The sequence below is a fragment of the Balaenoptera musculus genome, chromosome 10, assembly GCF_009873245.2.
Source record: "Balaenoptera musculus isolate JJ_BM4_2016_0621 chromosome 10, mBalMus1.pri.v3, whole genome shotgun sequence".
Classification (NCBI taxonomy): Eukaryota; Metazoa; Chordata; class Mammalia; order Artiodactyla; family Balaenopteridae; genus Balaenoptera; species Balaenoptera musculus.
Window position 1 is genome coordinate 18,048,953 of NC_045794.1, and position 15,948 is coordinate 18,064,900.

Below are 15,948 nucleotides of genomic sequence, written 5' to 3' on the forward strand. Positions count from 1 at the left end.
ATATAAACATTTATGTACCTACCCTATGACCCAGCGATTTCATTCCTAGATATTTACCCAAGAGAAATAAAAACATACATTCACAAAAAACTTGTACATGCATGTTTATAGCAGCTTTTTTTCATGATAGCCAAAATCCAGAGACAGTCCAGGGGTCTACTGACAAGAGAATGGAAAAACTGTGGTGTATTTACACAGTGGAATACAACCCAACAATCACAAGAACAAAATACTGATTGATACTACATGATGGATGACCCTCCAAAAGTCATGCTGAGAGAAAGAAGTCTTACAAAGAAGAGTTTACACTGTATGATTCAATTTATGTGAAGTTCTAGAACAGGCAACTCTAATCCATGGTGAGAAAAAAATCGGTTAGATGTGCCTCTACAGAGATGAAAATGAGGATTGATTAGTAAGGGGCACAAGAAAATTTTCACGGATGATTACGGTGTTCTAGATCATGATAGGGTTATACAGGTGTATGCATTTAACAAATTAAGATTTCTGTACTTTGGTATGTAAATTTTATCTCACAAAAAGAACTGCAAACAAATATTTAACTTTAGCTAATAATATGCATGCTGAAATAATCAGGGAGTGACGAATAGCAATGCCTGCGACTTACTTAAAAATGCATCAAAAAATTAAGATGAATTGATGGATGAATAGGGGAGTGGAAGGATGTAGATATTTGATAAAATAAATAGAAGAAAATGTACACTGAAGAATCTAGGTGGTAGAAAAATAAGTATTCATCTAATGCTTTCAACTTTCTGTATGTTTGGTGATGTTCATAACATAATGCTGGGACAAAATTACTAGTTCTGGGTTCTTAAAATGTGTGATTCTTCTAGGTCCAAATATTTCTCTCCTAAAATAAGGAGAAAGTTAGACTAGCTTTTAACTCTATAAGTCCTTCCAGAAATATGATCAAATTGTGCCCTCTGTCTTGTATCTACATAAAAATTTAGAGCCGGATTCGGACTGCATTTCCTTCAAAATATTATTAAATTGCACATTTCCTTTCTAATTACACCTTATAACTCTTATATCATCATCAGTTTTTCAGAAACTTAATGTCAAGAGTATTGAATTCCCAATGTTATATATATTTTTGCTGTTGCCTTTTTTGGGCACCTACATAAGATTTCCGTAATAATATCTGCCTACAATTTTGTACCAAACAGCTTTCTATTAAGATAATTCTGACTTGGACAAGCCTTTTAAATTAATATTGAACTCTGACTACTTGTTTTTATTTGATTACCTTTGCTGAATCATATAATGTGACGCAACACAGAATTAAATAATCAGCATTTATCACTTATTCATTTCAAATTTTAATGTCCTCTGGATAAACAAATAAAATAATATTTGTGTGGTTTAATCATTCCTTTTTCTAACTGCTATATTCAGTAGTCAATGTCATTTTCATCAAATAACAATCAAACGAAATCCATAAACCTTAGAAAACTGTAAACATTTATTCACACAAAAACATACAACTCTGCCTACCACTTTAGAGGACACACAGGCCCCTGCAGCCCATGCATAATCCATGTTCTGTATCTTCACCTCAGCTTTCTATATGAAAGTGTACACCAAGGAATGCAAGGATGGATCACAGTATTACATGTAACTATTTGGGATGAGTTCTTTATTTCAGCATAAAGCAAAAAATAAAATTAGGAAAACTTTAGACAGTCTCTGATTTCCACAGGACAAGAAGGCAAGAGAGGCTTATAAAAAGTAATGTTAGGCAGGATGTAGATGTGAGGGGCTATGGTTTGGGGGCAGCTGCTTCTCAGGAGAGTATAGTTTTCAGCATGCAACGAACCACTCCGCTGCAGAGAGGCCCCCGAGACCTCAACAGCAATTCTAGGAAGAGTGTGACATGCCCACGGCATCCATGAAAGACTTGGATCTTCAGAAAATGCCTCAGGCCTCCAAACCAGAGGCAGAAACATGCAGAACTAGCTGGGGTGACTTGCTCATCAGATGTCCTGAGGGGATAGAGTTTTCACAGCCTATAATAACTCAACTTACTTCATCTCCACATTTAATGGGAGACTAAAGAAGAACTAATTATTATGGTTTTCTCATGCCTTCCAATCCCTACCCTCGCTGAGAGCATTTACTATGAGGAAAAAGAAAAACAAATAGCTCTTTGGGGAAAAAACAACAATTACAACACTTGGATCATACTTACCTAAAAGTAATTTAGGAAAATTTGATGTTTCAATATTATGATAATATACTATTGATGTTGTAGTGGCAACAAATCCCATCACGGCCGGCATGAAGAGGTGGAGATGCCGAGACTCTCGCCGTCTACAGAGAGCGGGACAGTATCAGTGTCTACAGCTGATGGTTCCAGACAACATCACATTTTGTTTCCAACTTTTTCATTAAAACGTTCTCTTAGCAATTTTAAAATACAAAATGAGGTATTTTATATACAGAATGCTACAAGAACATACAAGGAAGATTACATTGGGAGACAAAATTCTGCTGAAAAGACTTACCCTCACATGGAGGGTTGGGTAACTACAGCTAAACAAGATGTTACAATGCTTACAACAAAAGCAAATGTATAACAATTCCTATATTGAAGGGCAGAACTGCTGAAATAATTTAACACCTGAAGCAAGGAAAAACAATCAGCTGAATATGAACTCTACTGTATGTTAAAGTACATTTATTCTTTTGATAGTTTTCCCAAACTTTATGGCCTTCAGTGACTTCTCCATTTTCATTAATTCATTCAACACATATGTGTTTGCTGGTCCAGACACTATTATATTGTGGGATGCAACAGTGAACAAGACAAGATATAGTGTCTGTGGTCACAAAGTCTAGAGTCTATTGAGAAGAACAATAGGAAATAGGGAATTATAACACAGGTGAAGGGACTGGGAACGCATGCAAGGCTAGTGCCTGAGACAGAGAAAGCCTTGAGAAAGAAGTGACTTCTAAACTGAAACCTTAAGAAGAGGAATTGCTCCTCAGAGGAAGGAGAGGAAGACTGCTCCAGGCAGAGGGTCTAGATACGTCCAAGGGTACCACTACAAGCAATTCAGTGTGACTGCAAGGACATGAGACTTCATTCTGAGGGCAATAAAGAGCTTCAGGTGGATTGCAAATATGCCAGGACAGATATGCATGGTAGACAGCCCTCAAGTCCATTTGTATTAATAATGCCATACAGTTAAACATTTACATTTTCTCAAATTATTGAAATATATTGGTACACAAATGGTATAGAGAAGGAAGTAAATAGTTCAAGAGTGAAGGAAAGAGGAAGATTTGGGAAGGTCATTTCAGAAAAGGTATAGTTGACAATGAGAACTGAAATATAAAAAGGAAGCCACTAGTCAGGAAAGTGGTGGAAGAGCACTTAAAAAACAGGGAACAGAATGTGCAAAATTCCAAGTAGTTTAATGTTCTTTAAATAGTAAGTTTGAGATCAGTTTTATTATGAAAGGCATTGTATGCCATGGTAAGGAGCTAAAATCTAATCTTGCAGAAAACAGAAATACTTTAACAGGACAGTGGTAGAATAAGATTAGGGTTTTAGAGACAGATCAATCTGGTAGTAGTGTGGATGATGGAGTTGGTAGGTACTGTGTGTGTCTGAGGTGAGGGGAGAGACACAGAAGAAGGAAAGTAGTTAGTAAACTATGGGGAGAGGCCAGGTGAGAGATGGTGAAAGCCTGAGTTGAGCTTTGGCAGCAGTAACATGAAGGAGATAATACAGTTTTTGGACAGTCTTTTTCTTCCTCCTCTTTGGACCACAGTAAGCCTTAGAGTAGTCACTTCTGGAGCAGGGTAACTTAGAGGTTAGAGTGATGAGACCTTTACTTGGAGAAGTAATTTGCATGTATGAGTTAGGAAGGTGTTTTGCAGGTATGTTACAGGCTTACTTTAAACCATTTAACTTATGCTCCAAAGTAACTGTAATTTAATGTTGGTAGAACAGCAAATTATGAATAGCTTTAATTGTATGTTTAAAGTCATATGTTCACTTGGGAAAGACTGTCAAAATGAACAGGACTTAGCATTAGGGTATGAGTGTGACGGTGATGGAGATGTAGAGAACAATTCCCAGGGTGCTTGGGCAGATGGCGATAAGATTTTAAGAGGAAGAGCCCATTGGAGAGAGGAATGTGTGGATTGTGAAGGTGTCTAATAAACATGCAAAAGAAGATGCCTAAAAGGCAAGTGTATGTGGAGATCTGCAACATAATCAGGGACACTTGGAGTTATTAATACAAAGAGGGTAATGAAAATGTGATAGTACTATGATAGCGTAAGAGCTGGCTTAAAAACCACCCACCTCCTCCCAGAAACAGTTCAAATAATCAAAGAGAAAAAGTAGGAAATAAACAGTTCATCGTTATGGAAATTAAGAAATGCTTCTAATACTCTTTAATTATTGAAGCAAAGAAAGAATCAAAAGGCCACTTAATATTTAGAAAATTAAAAAATGAGCACACTACCCATCAAGGCCTATGAAATGTGGTCAAAACCATACCCAGAAGAAAATTATAATCTTAAACACATTCAATAAGAAATTATTATAATAAATAAATTAAGTAGTCAATTCAAGAAGTTGGAAAAAGAATAACAAACAGTAAGGGAGGCAACAATAAAGGATTAATAAAGATAGCAGAAGCTACAGTAAGGGTCATATTTACTTTATTTCTTTATTAAGAATTTAATATGTTTCTTAACCATACTAGTATTTTCATTAAGATTTCTATCACATTGTAACTGCTCTACTTACAATGTAGTATAGTTTTTGAGTGTCCCAAAACCCTATTCTTTCCTTTAACCTCTATTATTTTTAGAGGAAGATTTGCAGACTTAAGTGTTTTGGTAGAAGCATAAATATCCCATTATAGCAGAAAATCTTTAGTCAGAAAGTTAGAGAGAAAACCAAAAACTATATAGCACAGAAAACAAAAGAACAATTTCAAAAAAAGAGAAAATGATAGAAATGAAAACCTAAATGAAAACACAATAATAGTGAAGATTTTAATTTACACTTTTCGAATTTGATGGATTAAATAATATAAAAATAATGAACATACAAGACTGTAGCAATCCAATGAGTAAACTCAATAAAATTTTGTCTCCTATAAAGAATACATATTATTTCTTAATACTCATTAATTACTTATAAAATGATGAAATATTTGACTATAATGAAGATGTTAATGTCCCAGAAGGTATTCATTTAATAAATTACATGCTCTAATAATAAACCAATCAAATCAGATTAAAGAGCAAACTGAAAATGATTCCTAGACCTAGGAGAGTATCTCCACCAGAATCACAAATTACTTAGATAGAAATAAAAAAGAGAATACTTCTTAGGAAAACCGGTGCAAAACAAGATGTTTCAAAAGAAAAATTAATAGCTTTAATATTTGTATTACTAAAAAAGAAAATCAAATATTCAATCAGGAAAGTCTGTGCATTGTTTCACTAATTATAATGGGCATTTGTGATATTTTAGGTAAAAAACAGTTCTTAAAATTTTGTTAAAAAAAAAAAAAGAAAGAAGGAAGGCATGATCAGCAGTGTCAAATATAATAAGTATGTTAAAGAGGAAAAGATGTCCATGAAGCCATCATTAATGTTCTCTGGGATACTTGCAGAAGCAGTTTCCAGAATAGGACAAGGCATGAGAGAAAGCAAACAAAATCTTTGGGTTCAGAAGTAACTGGAAGATGTCTTTTGGAGAGTCCTGGATGAAAAGGGGAAGGAGAAGAGTCTGCAGCAAAAGAATGGCAGAGGGTAGCACAAGATCAAAGGTGTATTTCTGCTTGTTTTTAGCATGTGTCTCTTATATCACTACGGCTATAAAAAAAGGTTCCGTCATTAGCACATGTCCTCATTATTAGCTCAGCCTCTGTCCTAAGTCTCTGACTGAATCTACACATCAACCATGAGGCTGGAAAGGAGGACTCATCCTTGCCCACACGATGTCAAGCTTTTAGGACACATGGGACTTCCACTGTATACAAGTACATAAAAACATGGAGAGTTAGCCTATATGTTAAGGGAATTAAAAAATGAAGACTAGAATTGGATATGCTAATACAATATAATACAAAAATGCCAAAGAGCTGTAAGCAATTCTCAATAAGATAACAGCCAACAAGCTTCTAAATGCTTGGAGAGGCGACATATCTTAGGGTCTCTGATTTTCCTTTTAATCAGAAACTAAGATGTGCATATATATGCAAAGAACTGTCATAAAACATTACAAAATAGATGGCTCCATGACAAAACTCTTGAAGTTTCATTCCTTGTTAACTGCGACAGAAAAACATAAAACTCAGGAGAGGTTCTTATTCGATAAGAGGAAAATGATTTTCGAAACTTTCTTTTTTAGACTTTAAAGACCTTTTCATATCAATTCTTCAGTGAAAGATATACCATTTAGTGTAATTTCATAATCGAAATTTTCCTATTACTTGAGTTTATTTTCTGTTACTATGTGATAAAAATATTTCTCCCACATTATGTTCAAGTTCAATAGAATTCATTACATTCTAACTGCCTAATACAAACTTCTTCTTTTATAAGAATGACAAAATTCCTTCAAAAATAGGGGTTTCATGACAAATTCTGATTTTGAAATAGTTATGTGCTTTGCCTCAATTTGTAGCCGTATCCTCACTGGTTCTCAGACTCCTTTAATGCCTGCCTCATCTATCTTTGCTATTTTACAAAGTAAATTGAAATATCTGAGAACTGGGTATATATATTTATACATAAATATATAACCAATGGCTCTATATGTTAAAATAGACAGTCCTTCCTGCTATTTATATCTATTTTGAAAGATAAGGTAAACGTCAAAGTGTTTAAAAAGAGAGAACTTTCTGCCAGGGCTTTGTAGACAAAGGCGCGAAGAAACAGAAAGCACAGCAATGAACAGAAGCCCCAGAGATCTGAACTTGTATTATCAGAGAAAGGATGCAGCACCACAAAAATACAGACAACATGCATGTTTATCGTATAAAGTGGGTGACAGCTGTGGCGCCTAATAAGTTATAACCAAACAGTTAAGGCTGACTTGGTACGTTACACTCTCAACTACTATCCATAGCAACGTACCCACTAGGATTACGTAATCCCATTAACTAAGTGGAGTCACTTACGAATCTGAAACGATGCCTTCTGCTATTTCACACACATGCACAAATAGGAGGGCAAATGTAAGAATCCATCTCAGGTTGTGTCCAGGAAAATGAAGCCATGTATTGTGATGAATTTGTACTTTTGAGCTTTGACTCCCCCACCCTGAAAAAGGTAAAGAGATAAACAAAGGATCAATTAGAATCATGGAAATAATTTACATTGTGATATGCTAGGTGGCAGGGGGATCCTGAAACCTTATTCCTTTCTAGGATAGCAATAGAAATCCTGGGCTATTTTCATTATGTTAAAAAAAAAAGAACAACTTCAATTAATTTTTCCAAGACTGCCTAGGTTAACACGTTAACATTTGTTGCCTTGCTCAGGAATAACACAAACTCTGGTTATTTCATGCTCATTAGGCTCTTGCTGACAGGTCTCTGATTCACTCAAAAGAAAAATAAATCAATGATGATATTAACAAAAGCAATTTGGAGTTTCAAATCTTTCAAAAGATGAGGTCTGTGGGAGGATTGACCGAAAAAAAACCCCATACTTGGGGATGAAATATAGGACCCATTGGTTGAGTCAACTCTTAATCATATGCATATCATGCAAGAAAAATGATAACCTATGACTCGGCCAGCACTATTCAGCAGTGCTAGTGGTATTTTCTCAAAGAAAGCTAAAGCGTTGTTGATTGACAAGCTTTTAAGGAGGCTCAAGAACATTATAGGTTCACCCTTAGCTCCTCACTGAAGAAAAGAATTAGTTACCAGATTACGTTTTAGTAAAATTTTGATGGTTTCCCCTCAAAAACACAGAGTAATGTCAACTCATATATGAGGTGCTAAGAAAGGACCCGGCTCTTGTCTCTTTTGTCACTGTTATTTTCTCAATTTTTTGACTATAGAGAAACCCCACATACTTCAAGAATGAATGGGGGTGTGTGCTAAAAGTATTGAAGGAAGAAATTTCTGTATTTCTGGACAAAAGGGACCCCTAAAGCATTCTTTGAAAAGAATACTGATTCATATCTTAGTTGTTCATTATTTGAAAATTAGTTACATTTCGCATATTCTACTAGAATTTATGCTGTAAACTCCTGCAGGCAAGCTCTGTCTTTTTTCGCAACGTTGCCATTTTCCTTATACCTGACACTTCTTTGAGATTTATTTATGATTTCTCACTAACTCAAGTAGCCAATGTTATGGGTCAGTAGCCTGCATTTTTCTCCACCACTTCCCTTTGACAATGTTAATTCCAATTCCACTTGATTCAAATACCCTTTTGCCAGCCTCTGTGTTCCCTGCTAGAGATGCAAACAGGACTGTAATAATAATTGCTCTCAATAAGTTAACTGGATGTCAAAAAGGAATTATTAACTGTACAATTGCGATAAAAAACAATGTTCTACTTTTGGCCAAAGGGCATTCTTAATGTCCTACAAATGCCACCACACATACAACAAGAAGTCCTGGTCCCAATATATTTAATGTCTATGCGTTTGTTTGACATGAATAACTATGTACCAAGAGTTATGTTGGCCTCTGCATAATACATGTCATATAACAGAATTCCTTTGGTCACTGTTAGAATGCTAGGTACATAGTAATCTCTCAATTAAGACTTGGTCAATGAAGAAATAAAAACTTACAAATTATTTTTAAACATTTCTTTAAAGCAGATACTTAAATTATGCTTGCTTGCTTAAGAAAACAGTCTGATTGTTTTTTCATTTATTTTTATGAGCAAAATCATGCATGGGAATATTAAGCACCAAATTCAAAATAGTGGTTACCTCTTTTGAAAGGACAGTAACATAGGATGCAGGAAGAGTAAGAGGATCAGGAAATGGCATTCATACTTTTAGATTCCTTAAAGTGAGTGTGGTAAAGTCAATAAATGTTTATTACATTAACCTCTGTCATTTTTATATATGAAAAATATTTTATAATTTTAAAATGCTAAAAGGTCTATTTTGTTTTGGAAAAGTTATACAAATTATACATAATCGCTCTAAATAATTGTATTTTGTGTGGATATATATATGTAAACTGCAAAATAATAGGGAAAACTATATTTTTACCTTCTTCCTAAATAGTTTGCACATGTACTCTTTCTACCTGAAACACACCCTATGTTTTACTTGCACGCTCTGTATCTTTCAAGTCCCCAAACATGTCACTCTATGCATTGTCCCCACCAGCCCCAAAGCGAGTTAGTTGCTCTGGCAGGCAAACGCCCAGGATAATTTGTTCCTGTATCTGTAAATGCGCTTACAAGGTGGTGTTGGCATTTCTCTTCACTTTCTGACACACTTGTTTCACTGGAAAATTCCTGTGAATATTCCAGGCAAGTACTGTGTTTTACCCATTTTTCATTCTCTTCACCTAGCACAAAGCAAGCACTCACCAAATACTTTTGATCAATCTCATATAATTCTCTTTCCCTCTTTTTAAAAAACTGCTGCTACTTGAAGTCCATTTCTAAGAAGGCATGTGACTTCTACTTTATCTATAGAATATCAGACGCCAAAAACATAAGTAATTGGAAAACGAAATACTTGCTTGTTCTTTTCCCACAGACTTACATGCTAGTTCCCATGCTGGAGAAATTACATCAACATTATACCAAATCTCAGCCATTAACAAGACTCTTCTTATAAACACTAGGTGATGAACTGTAGGACAGTAGGGTACTTACCAATAAACAATATTGGAAAAGTGATAAACAACAGGAAGACGTGAGGGACCAGGTTGAGGGCATCCACAAAACAGGGATTTTGCAACACACCATCATAGATATTATATGAAGAAATATTGTTACCACAGAATGAAAGGCTCATTTCTTCTTATATAGTTTACTCTAAAAGGGAGAGAAAGGAGGAAAAGCCTCTTATTATGAAATTCTCCTTCATTAAATTATAGCCTTAAAGAGGTGTTATATCACAAAATTAACCCCCTTTACCTTTGCAGTTGAGGAAGTAGAAAACTCTATGCCAAAGTTATTCAAGATTTACTTATCTTTAAAGGCCTTATACCTTCCATAAGGTCCACTTTTCAACAGGTATTTTTTCCAGATTAAAATATTCCATTTTAATTTGGAAAATACACAATAATTGATATCTACCAATAGTGGTAGCTCAAAGGAGTGTTTGTCTAAATAAATAATCAAAAACCAAAAATGGTTGTTTATCAAGAAAAAGGAGGGGGAAAAATGAAACTGACTGAAAAGTCAAAATGGTGTAATATCAAGTCCTTTCCCATGGTCATTCATTGAAAATGCTTCCACAAACAACTTCAGCTGGACACAATTTACTGCAACATTTCATTCATTGCAGGAAATAGTAATACAAAGAGACGATCGCGGAGGCAATCAGCACACAGCCTTTTTCTGAACAATAGAAAAATCAAGTGTTTAAGACTAATTAAATATAATTCAAGTGACAAGTTAATGAAACTACTGAGGTCCCAGGGTCACAGCCTATTCTTACATGAAATGCACCCTACTCAAGTTTTGAAACAAAGGATGCCTTTTTATTGGAAAGCTCTATTGCATTAGAGGAGAAGTGGACAAGCTTAAAGAAGAAACAGAGGTCAAGATTACACACGGTTTTCTTAGCCATTGTTGGGACTCTGGCTTCTACTCTGAATGAAATGGAGCCCCTGAGAGGGTGGAGGTCAGAGGAGTGACAAGCTCTGACTTACAACATTTTCAGTGAATTCTTACTGCTGTGCTGAAACATGGTCTAAGAGCCAGGGTCTATTTCATCAAATGTGAAATGCCAGCAAGAGTTTTAGCATTCGGAAAACTTCTTTTATAATGTCTACTATTTATTTAGCACCTACTAAATTCTGGGAACTTTGCATACATTATTTAAGCCCTCAGAACAATGAAGCAATGTTTGTGGCACTCTTCATATTTTACAGAAGATGCTATTGATGTTCAGAGAGGTTCAATAACTTGCCAACCAGCAGAGTAGCCAGAATCCACATACACGTGTCTGACTATAAACTATCTTCATCCCACTCCATCACATAGCTTCCAACCTGTTTTTTTAAAGCAATCTCTTATCTATTCATATTAAAATAAGCAGCAGTTTAAGCTTTCAACCTCACTGGACTTTGTTTCTTTTCCACACTTATGTCACCTTGGATTCTGAGTTAGGTTATTCAAGCTTGGCAAAGGTTTAGATAACTAAAATAGTACCTTTTCTCTCTTCCCTTTCATTGATAATTGATTTACCAATGGTCACGAATCATATTTTTTCCTAGAAAAGAACAAAATGTGTTATACAGAAAAGACTGGCAACAGTAGGCAAACTATTGGAAAAATCAAATTTTAAACAAAAATTTTATAAAACATATGAATAGAACAACTAGTTAGAAAGTCTGTGTATTAACAGTCTGTAAGTGGTCATATGGAATTCCTCTCATATTATTTCTGGTAACACTTTTTTTTCTTATGTTCTCTAGTCAAGACCTTTTTTCATCTTTTTAAAAAAAAAATGTTACATTTTTTTAAAACTCAAGATGAGGTTATATACTTGCCAAATCCTTACCAACTGTTAAGGTTCTAAGCTAGATAAGGGAATTTTTAAAAGGACTTGAGATTTTTAAACTAGCAGTAAAATGGAAGTTCTGAGTTTATAATTGTATGTTAGATGTATTTCTGGTAAAAATGAAGAAAACAGAAACTGAAAAATAATAGCTTGTAATGGAATTTTTAAGACTACATCCTTTACTTAATAGAAGTGATACAAGGAAACTTTAAGTTCACTCTTAATTGAAAGACATGTATAAACTGTTTCCTAGAACAAACCGGAAAATAATTTTTACTTTAGCTAGTTTTATAATCTTATCAAAAGTTATAGTATTCCAATTGGCTACATTTATAAACCTTGATATTTCATCATGATCACTGAGCCAGATGCTAAAATATAATCTGAATTTGCAAAACATATATATACTTCATTAACGATAAGCACTGCCTGCCAGGTATTTAATCAATCCTGAAACCTACCAATTAAGTAACCTTTGGATACGTAACTGTGGAAAGAAAATATCAGAAAAGTACAACAACCTGAAAAAGTCAAAGAATATTTTTAGCCATGCACTTGATGTCTGGGACTTTAGGCCATTAATCGATTAAGTGTAAAAACACTTCTTGATACTGACCATGCACTGGGCACTAGGAGTTCAGCACTGCACATAACAGAAACAGTCCCTGTGGTCTTAGGCTATATAAATCAGACTAGATTAATCCCAAACATTCTTGGTATAATGTAAAGGTTATGATCCAAAAGACAGGGAAATATACAATGACATAATGGCACTAAAGTGCATACTTCATACTGGTGAAGTAAAAACTTTAGAATGATGTTTTTCTACCATAATCTTAACCTCACATTTCCCCTTGGCTCCCAGCCTGTTCACTGTCTCTCTCTGCATCCCTCCTTTTGCTTTTTCTTCTGCCTCTTCCTCTATCCTTTTCCCCTTACCCCTTAGCCTTCTCCTCCCCAACACCCAGGCTGTATGCGGCACATTCTAATAACCAGCCCTTACTACAACCCAACATGGACAAAAAGAGGGAAAAAGTAAACTTATTGCAGATCTGTTGACATTGTTTGTGTTCACCTGAGGCGTTTTATTCAATCAGGATTTTTCAACTAATTCTTAAATCTCCAATTGTCATTCAGGGTTTCCCTCCCAGAACCCAGGTTAAGTTGGGAATGCTTTGGGAAGGGTATAAATTGCTGCTCTTGCTGGATAAATGCTGTCACATGACACCTACAGCCCCACCCCTTCTGGAGCTGTCTAGTTCAGCCAACACTGACAGAGGCCCCAGCATCCAGGGGGAGGGAGAGGGAAGGAGGCCTGATAGGAAGATATGACATTTTTCTCCCCACAAGCATAAACCCATAGAAAGATGTTCAACTGTTTATGATAGCTGATAGGGTTGGAGAATTTGCCAATGAACTTTAAAGACAGACACCAAAAGTGAAACTTCGATTCTAGGGATGGTCTGTAGAGTTGAAAATGTAAAACAAAAATACTCCTTGATGACCAAACTTATGATTTCATGGCAAGAATACTACCCTCAGTATTCTTATGCCTTGAAATGTATTGGGTGAAGTTCCACACCCTCAGGACTTATAACATTTGGATTCAGTTGATGAATATAAAGTAAATAAGTGAAAACTAGTGCTCTTTTCTGTTCACCCAGCAGACAGATGGAACAGCAATCCCACAGAATTTAACATGCTGGAAACACCTGAAGAAAACATGCTAAATGCAATATAAAAAGCTTGCATTCTCACACACAATATAACTCATTCTTCAGTTATTCAGAGATTAACTAACTTATGTTGTGAGATACAAACACAACATTTTAAAGAACTTACTCAAGCCTTTATCATCATCTAGGGTATGTACAGGATCAGATCACTTAGGAAAACAAATGTAATTAAGTTATTTGAAGTTATTCAGTCCATGGTTCATAAAATACGAAGTAAAAGACATCTGTCTATCTATGTATGAATGACAGATCCAAGTAGGAAATCACAAGCAAAAAAGTCCCGACTTCTGATTTAGTGCCTGATCTGAAGCACCCATCGAAGTTCTACTGCATACCAAAGGCAACGTTGGAACAACTCAGCAGATAAGATTCCTTACACAGACACTCCAGTGATTCTTTTTTTTTTTTTTTTAATCCCACACTGGACAAATAAAGCAACAAATAAATACCTTGGGCAATCGCTTGACGCTGCTTCAAACCCCTACTGGTGCACTTGCACTACCTTCGAAACACCGGCTTCCTACACTGTCTTAAGTGTAAAATTCAAAGCAGGACGCAGAACTCCTATAAATCAAAGAGGAACACAAATTAAGCAGATGGAAAGTTACCTCGTGAACAAGACGGAAATGTCTGAGAGGGAAAAAAAAAAAAATGTAATAACTCCTTTCACTACATCCAGTTGGTTTAAGCAGGAGCCGACCAGAGTTTTCTAAGTAAAGCTGGAAACCTGATCTCCACGCCCTCTCTTCCCCGGCTGGGGCCCGGTCCCTTCATCCTAGAAATAGCGACGGCGACGGCGAAGCGCCGCGAGAGTGCGCGGGAGCCTTCTGGTTGCCGAAAGATTAGATCAAAATCGACAGCTGAGAGTTTTCTGTAAAATTCTGAAACGCTATTTATGTAGAAGACACGGACTCACTTACTCCGAAGGCAGCGTTTTCCTCCCCTGGCCGAAGCACGCCGGGCGCCGAGCGGATTATTTTTAGGGTGGTGGGAGATCAGCTGCTGCCTCCTATCGAGTTTCTCAATTGCACAAACTGCTCTGGGCTGAGGCGGACGCGGCGACTCCGAGGCAGGAAACTGGGAAGAAGCCCCGAGCGAACGCCGCGCCTGGGACTGGAGACCCTCCCCACCCCCGCTCGGCCCAGCTTTCCGCCGCGGAGCGGCAAACTTGGGGCGCGCGAGACAAGGATTTTACAAGTAATGTGCGTCTCCCCAATTCATTAGACGCCGAAACTTCACAATCTACGATTCCTTTATCCCCAGAGTCGAGTTTCCCAACGTTAAAACACGCAAGGTCACTTGCACTTGTAATTTTTTTTTAACCCCAGGCTCTGTATGCGCCCTTGTATTAACCACATAAAGAAGCGGATTTGGGGGTTTCACCATTTTCCCCCTGAGCGGACCGGGGAAAGGAAGGGCTCATTCCACACGGAGGAAACGGCTGCCAGGCTGTATCCTTGCGTGGGAATGTCTCGCTTGAGCAACGCAAGCTCAAGCCGAATAATCGCCCCAGTGCCCCGGGAAACCTGGTGACTCCTCTGGACCAGTCGCCGCGCTCCCGAAGGGCGACCTTTAACCCTTGCCCCCCGAAAGTGGGGCTTTGGCTTCCCATGGGTTTACAATCAGTTCCCCTCACGCTTGGTCCCGACCAGAGAAATCATAAAGTCTCAAGGAGATAAAGTGTTTAAAATACACTCACCCCACAGGAACTCCCCAACCCGGACGCAAGCCGTAAGTTTTGTACCGGGCAACCCTCTGTAATTAACACTCGTTTTTAGCAGGGGCCAGTCAACGTGAAATGACCATTGTTTTCGTCAACTGTCCTGATCTGAGAAAGGATGGTCAGCCCAGAAGGCTGGTGCCTCCGAGGCTCTGTGCGCGACCCCCGAGGAGCACCACTCCAGGCCCGCGGGCAGCCGGAGCTGCTCCCCAGACCCCAACCCCAAACCCCAAACCCCGGCGGCCGCTCCGACTCTGGGTCAGAGCCGCCCCTCGCCCTGCCAGCCCCGGGCTTTCCCCGCGGGCGCCTCCCTCTCGGAAGGACGCTGCTTTCCCGGGTGAGGCCCGGCCTCCTCGGCCAGCGACTGAAGCCGGGAGTCGCGGCCGCTAGGGGTCTGCGGGGCCTCGTGGGGCGACACCGGGAGGCTCCCGGAGACTCTGGGCCCGCGTACTTTGAAAACGTGGATACTGCACCCTGGAGCTGTTTGCCGCGACGCAGGCGCAGGGAGAAAGCGCGCTTCCAGGATGGGGATCCCGGGACCGTGGCCTGAACCGTGGTGACCCCGTGAACAAGCCAGAAGGGAGACCAGAGGCTCCCAGCGCGTCTAGGAAGAGAGAACAGGAAATAAGGGGTGCAGATAATCCCCAGATACAGACTCTGAGTGTGACCACACAAAGTCAAGTTGACTTTGAGATTTCATATCTATATATATATATATAGATATATAAGATATATATATCTAACAAATATATATATATTTATATTTGTTAGAT

General features: G+C 37.7%; 1 protein-coding gene across 9 annotated transcripts in view; it reads right to left on the reverse strand.

The window, feature by feature from the left end:
- Positions 1 to 15,123, reverse strand: part of ABCC9 (ATP binding cassette subfamily C member 9) — a 142,541-nt gene extending 127,418 nt beyond the window's left edge. For 2 of the 9 annotated variants that reach the window (XM_036865709.1, XM_036865708.1), the window contains exons 1-6: positions 14,376 to 15,115; positions 13,905 to 14,019; positions 11,368 to 11,428; positions 9,862 to 10,023; positions 7,179 to 7,320; positions 2,213 to 2,334 (exon numbers count right to left, since the gene is read on the reverse strand). In XM_036865709.1, coding sequence (XP_036721604.1) covers positions 2,213 to 2,334; positions 7,179 to 7,320; positions 9,862 to 10,003 — 406 coding nt within the window. In that variant the 5' untranslated portion in view covers positions 10,004 to 10,023; positions 11,368 to 11,428; positions 13,905 to 14,019; positions 14,376 to 15,115. Of the gene's footprint in view, positions 1 to 2,212; positions 2,335 to 7,178; positions 7,321 to 9,861; positions 10,024 to 11,367; positions 11,429 to 13,904; positions 14,020 to 14,116; positions 14,182 to 14,371 lie in introns of those variants that run through there. The other 7 variants (XM_036865706.1, XM_036865710.1, XM_036865707.1 and 4 more) reach the window with 7 other exon arrangements.
- Positions 15,124 to 15,948: the final 825 nt, after the last annotated feature.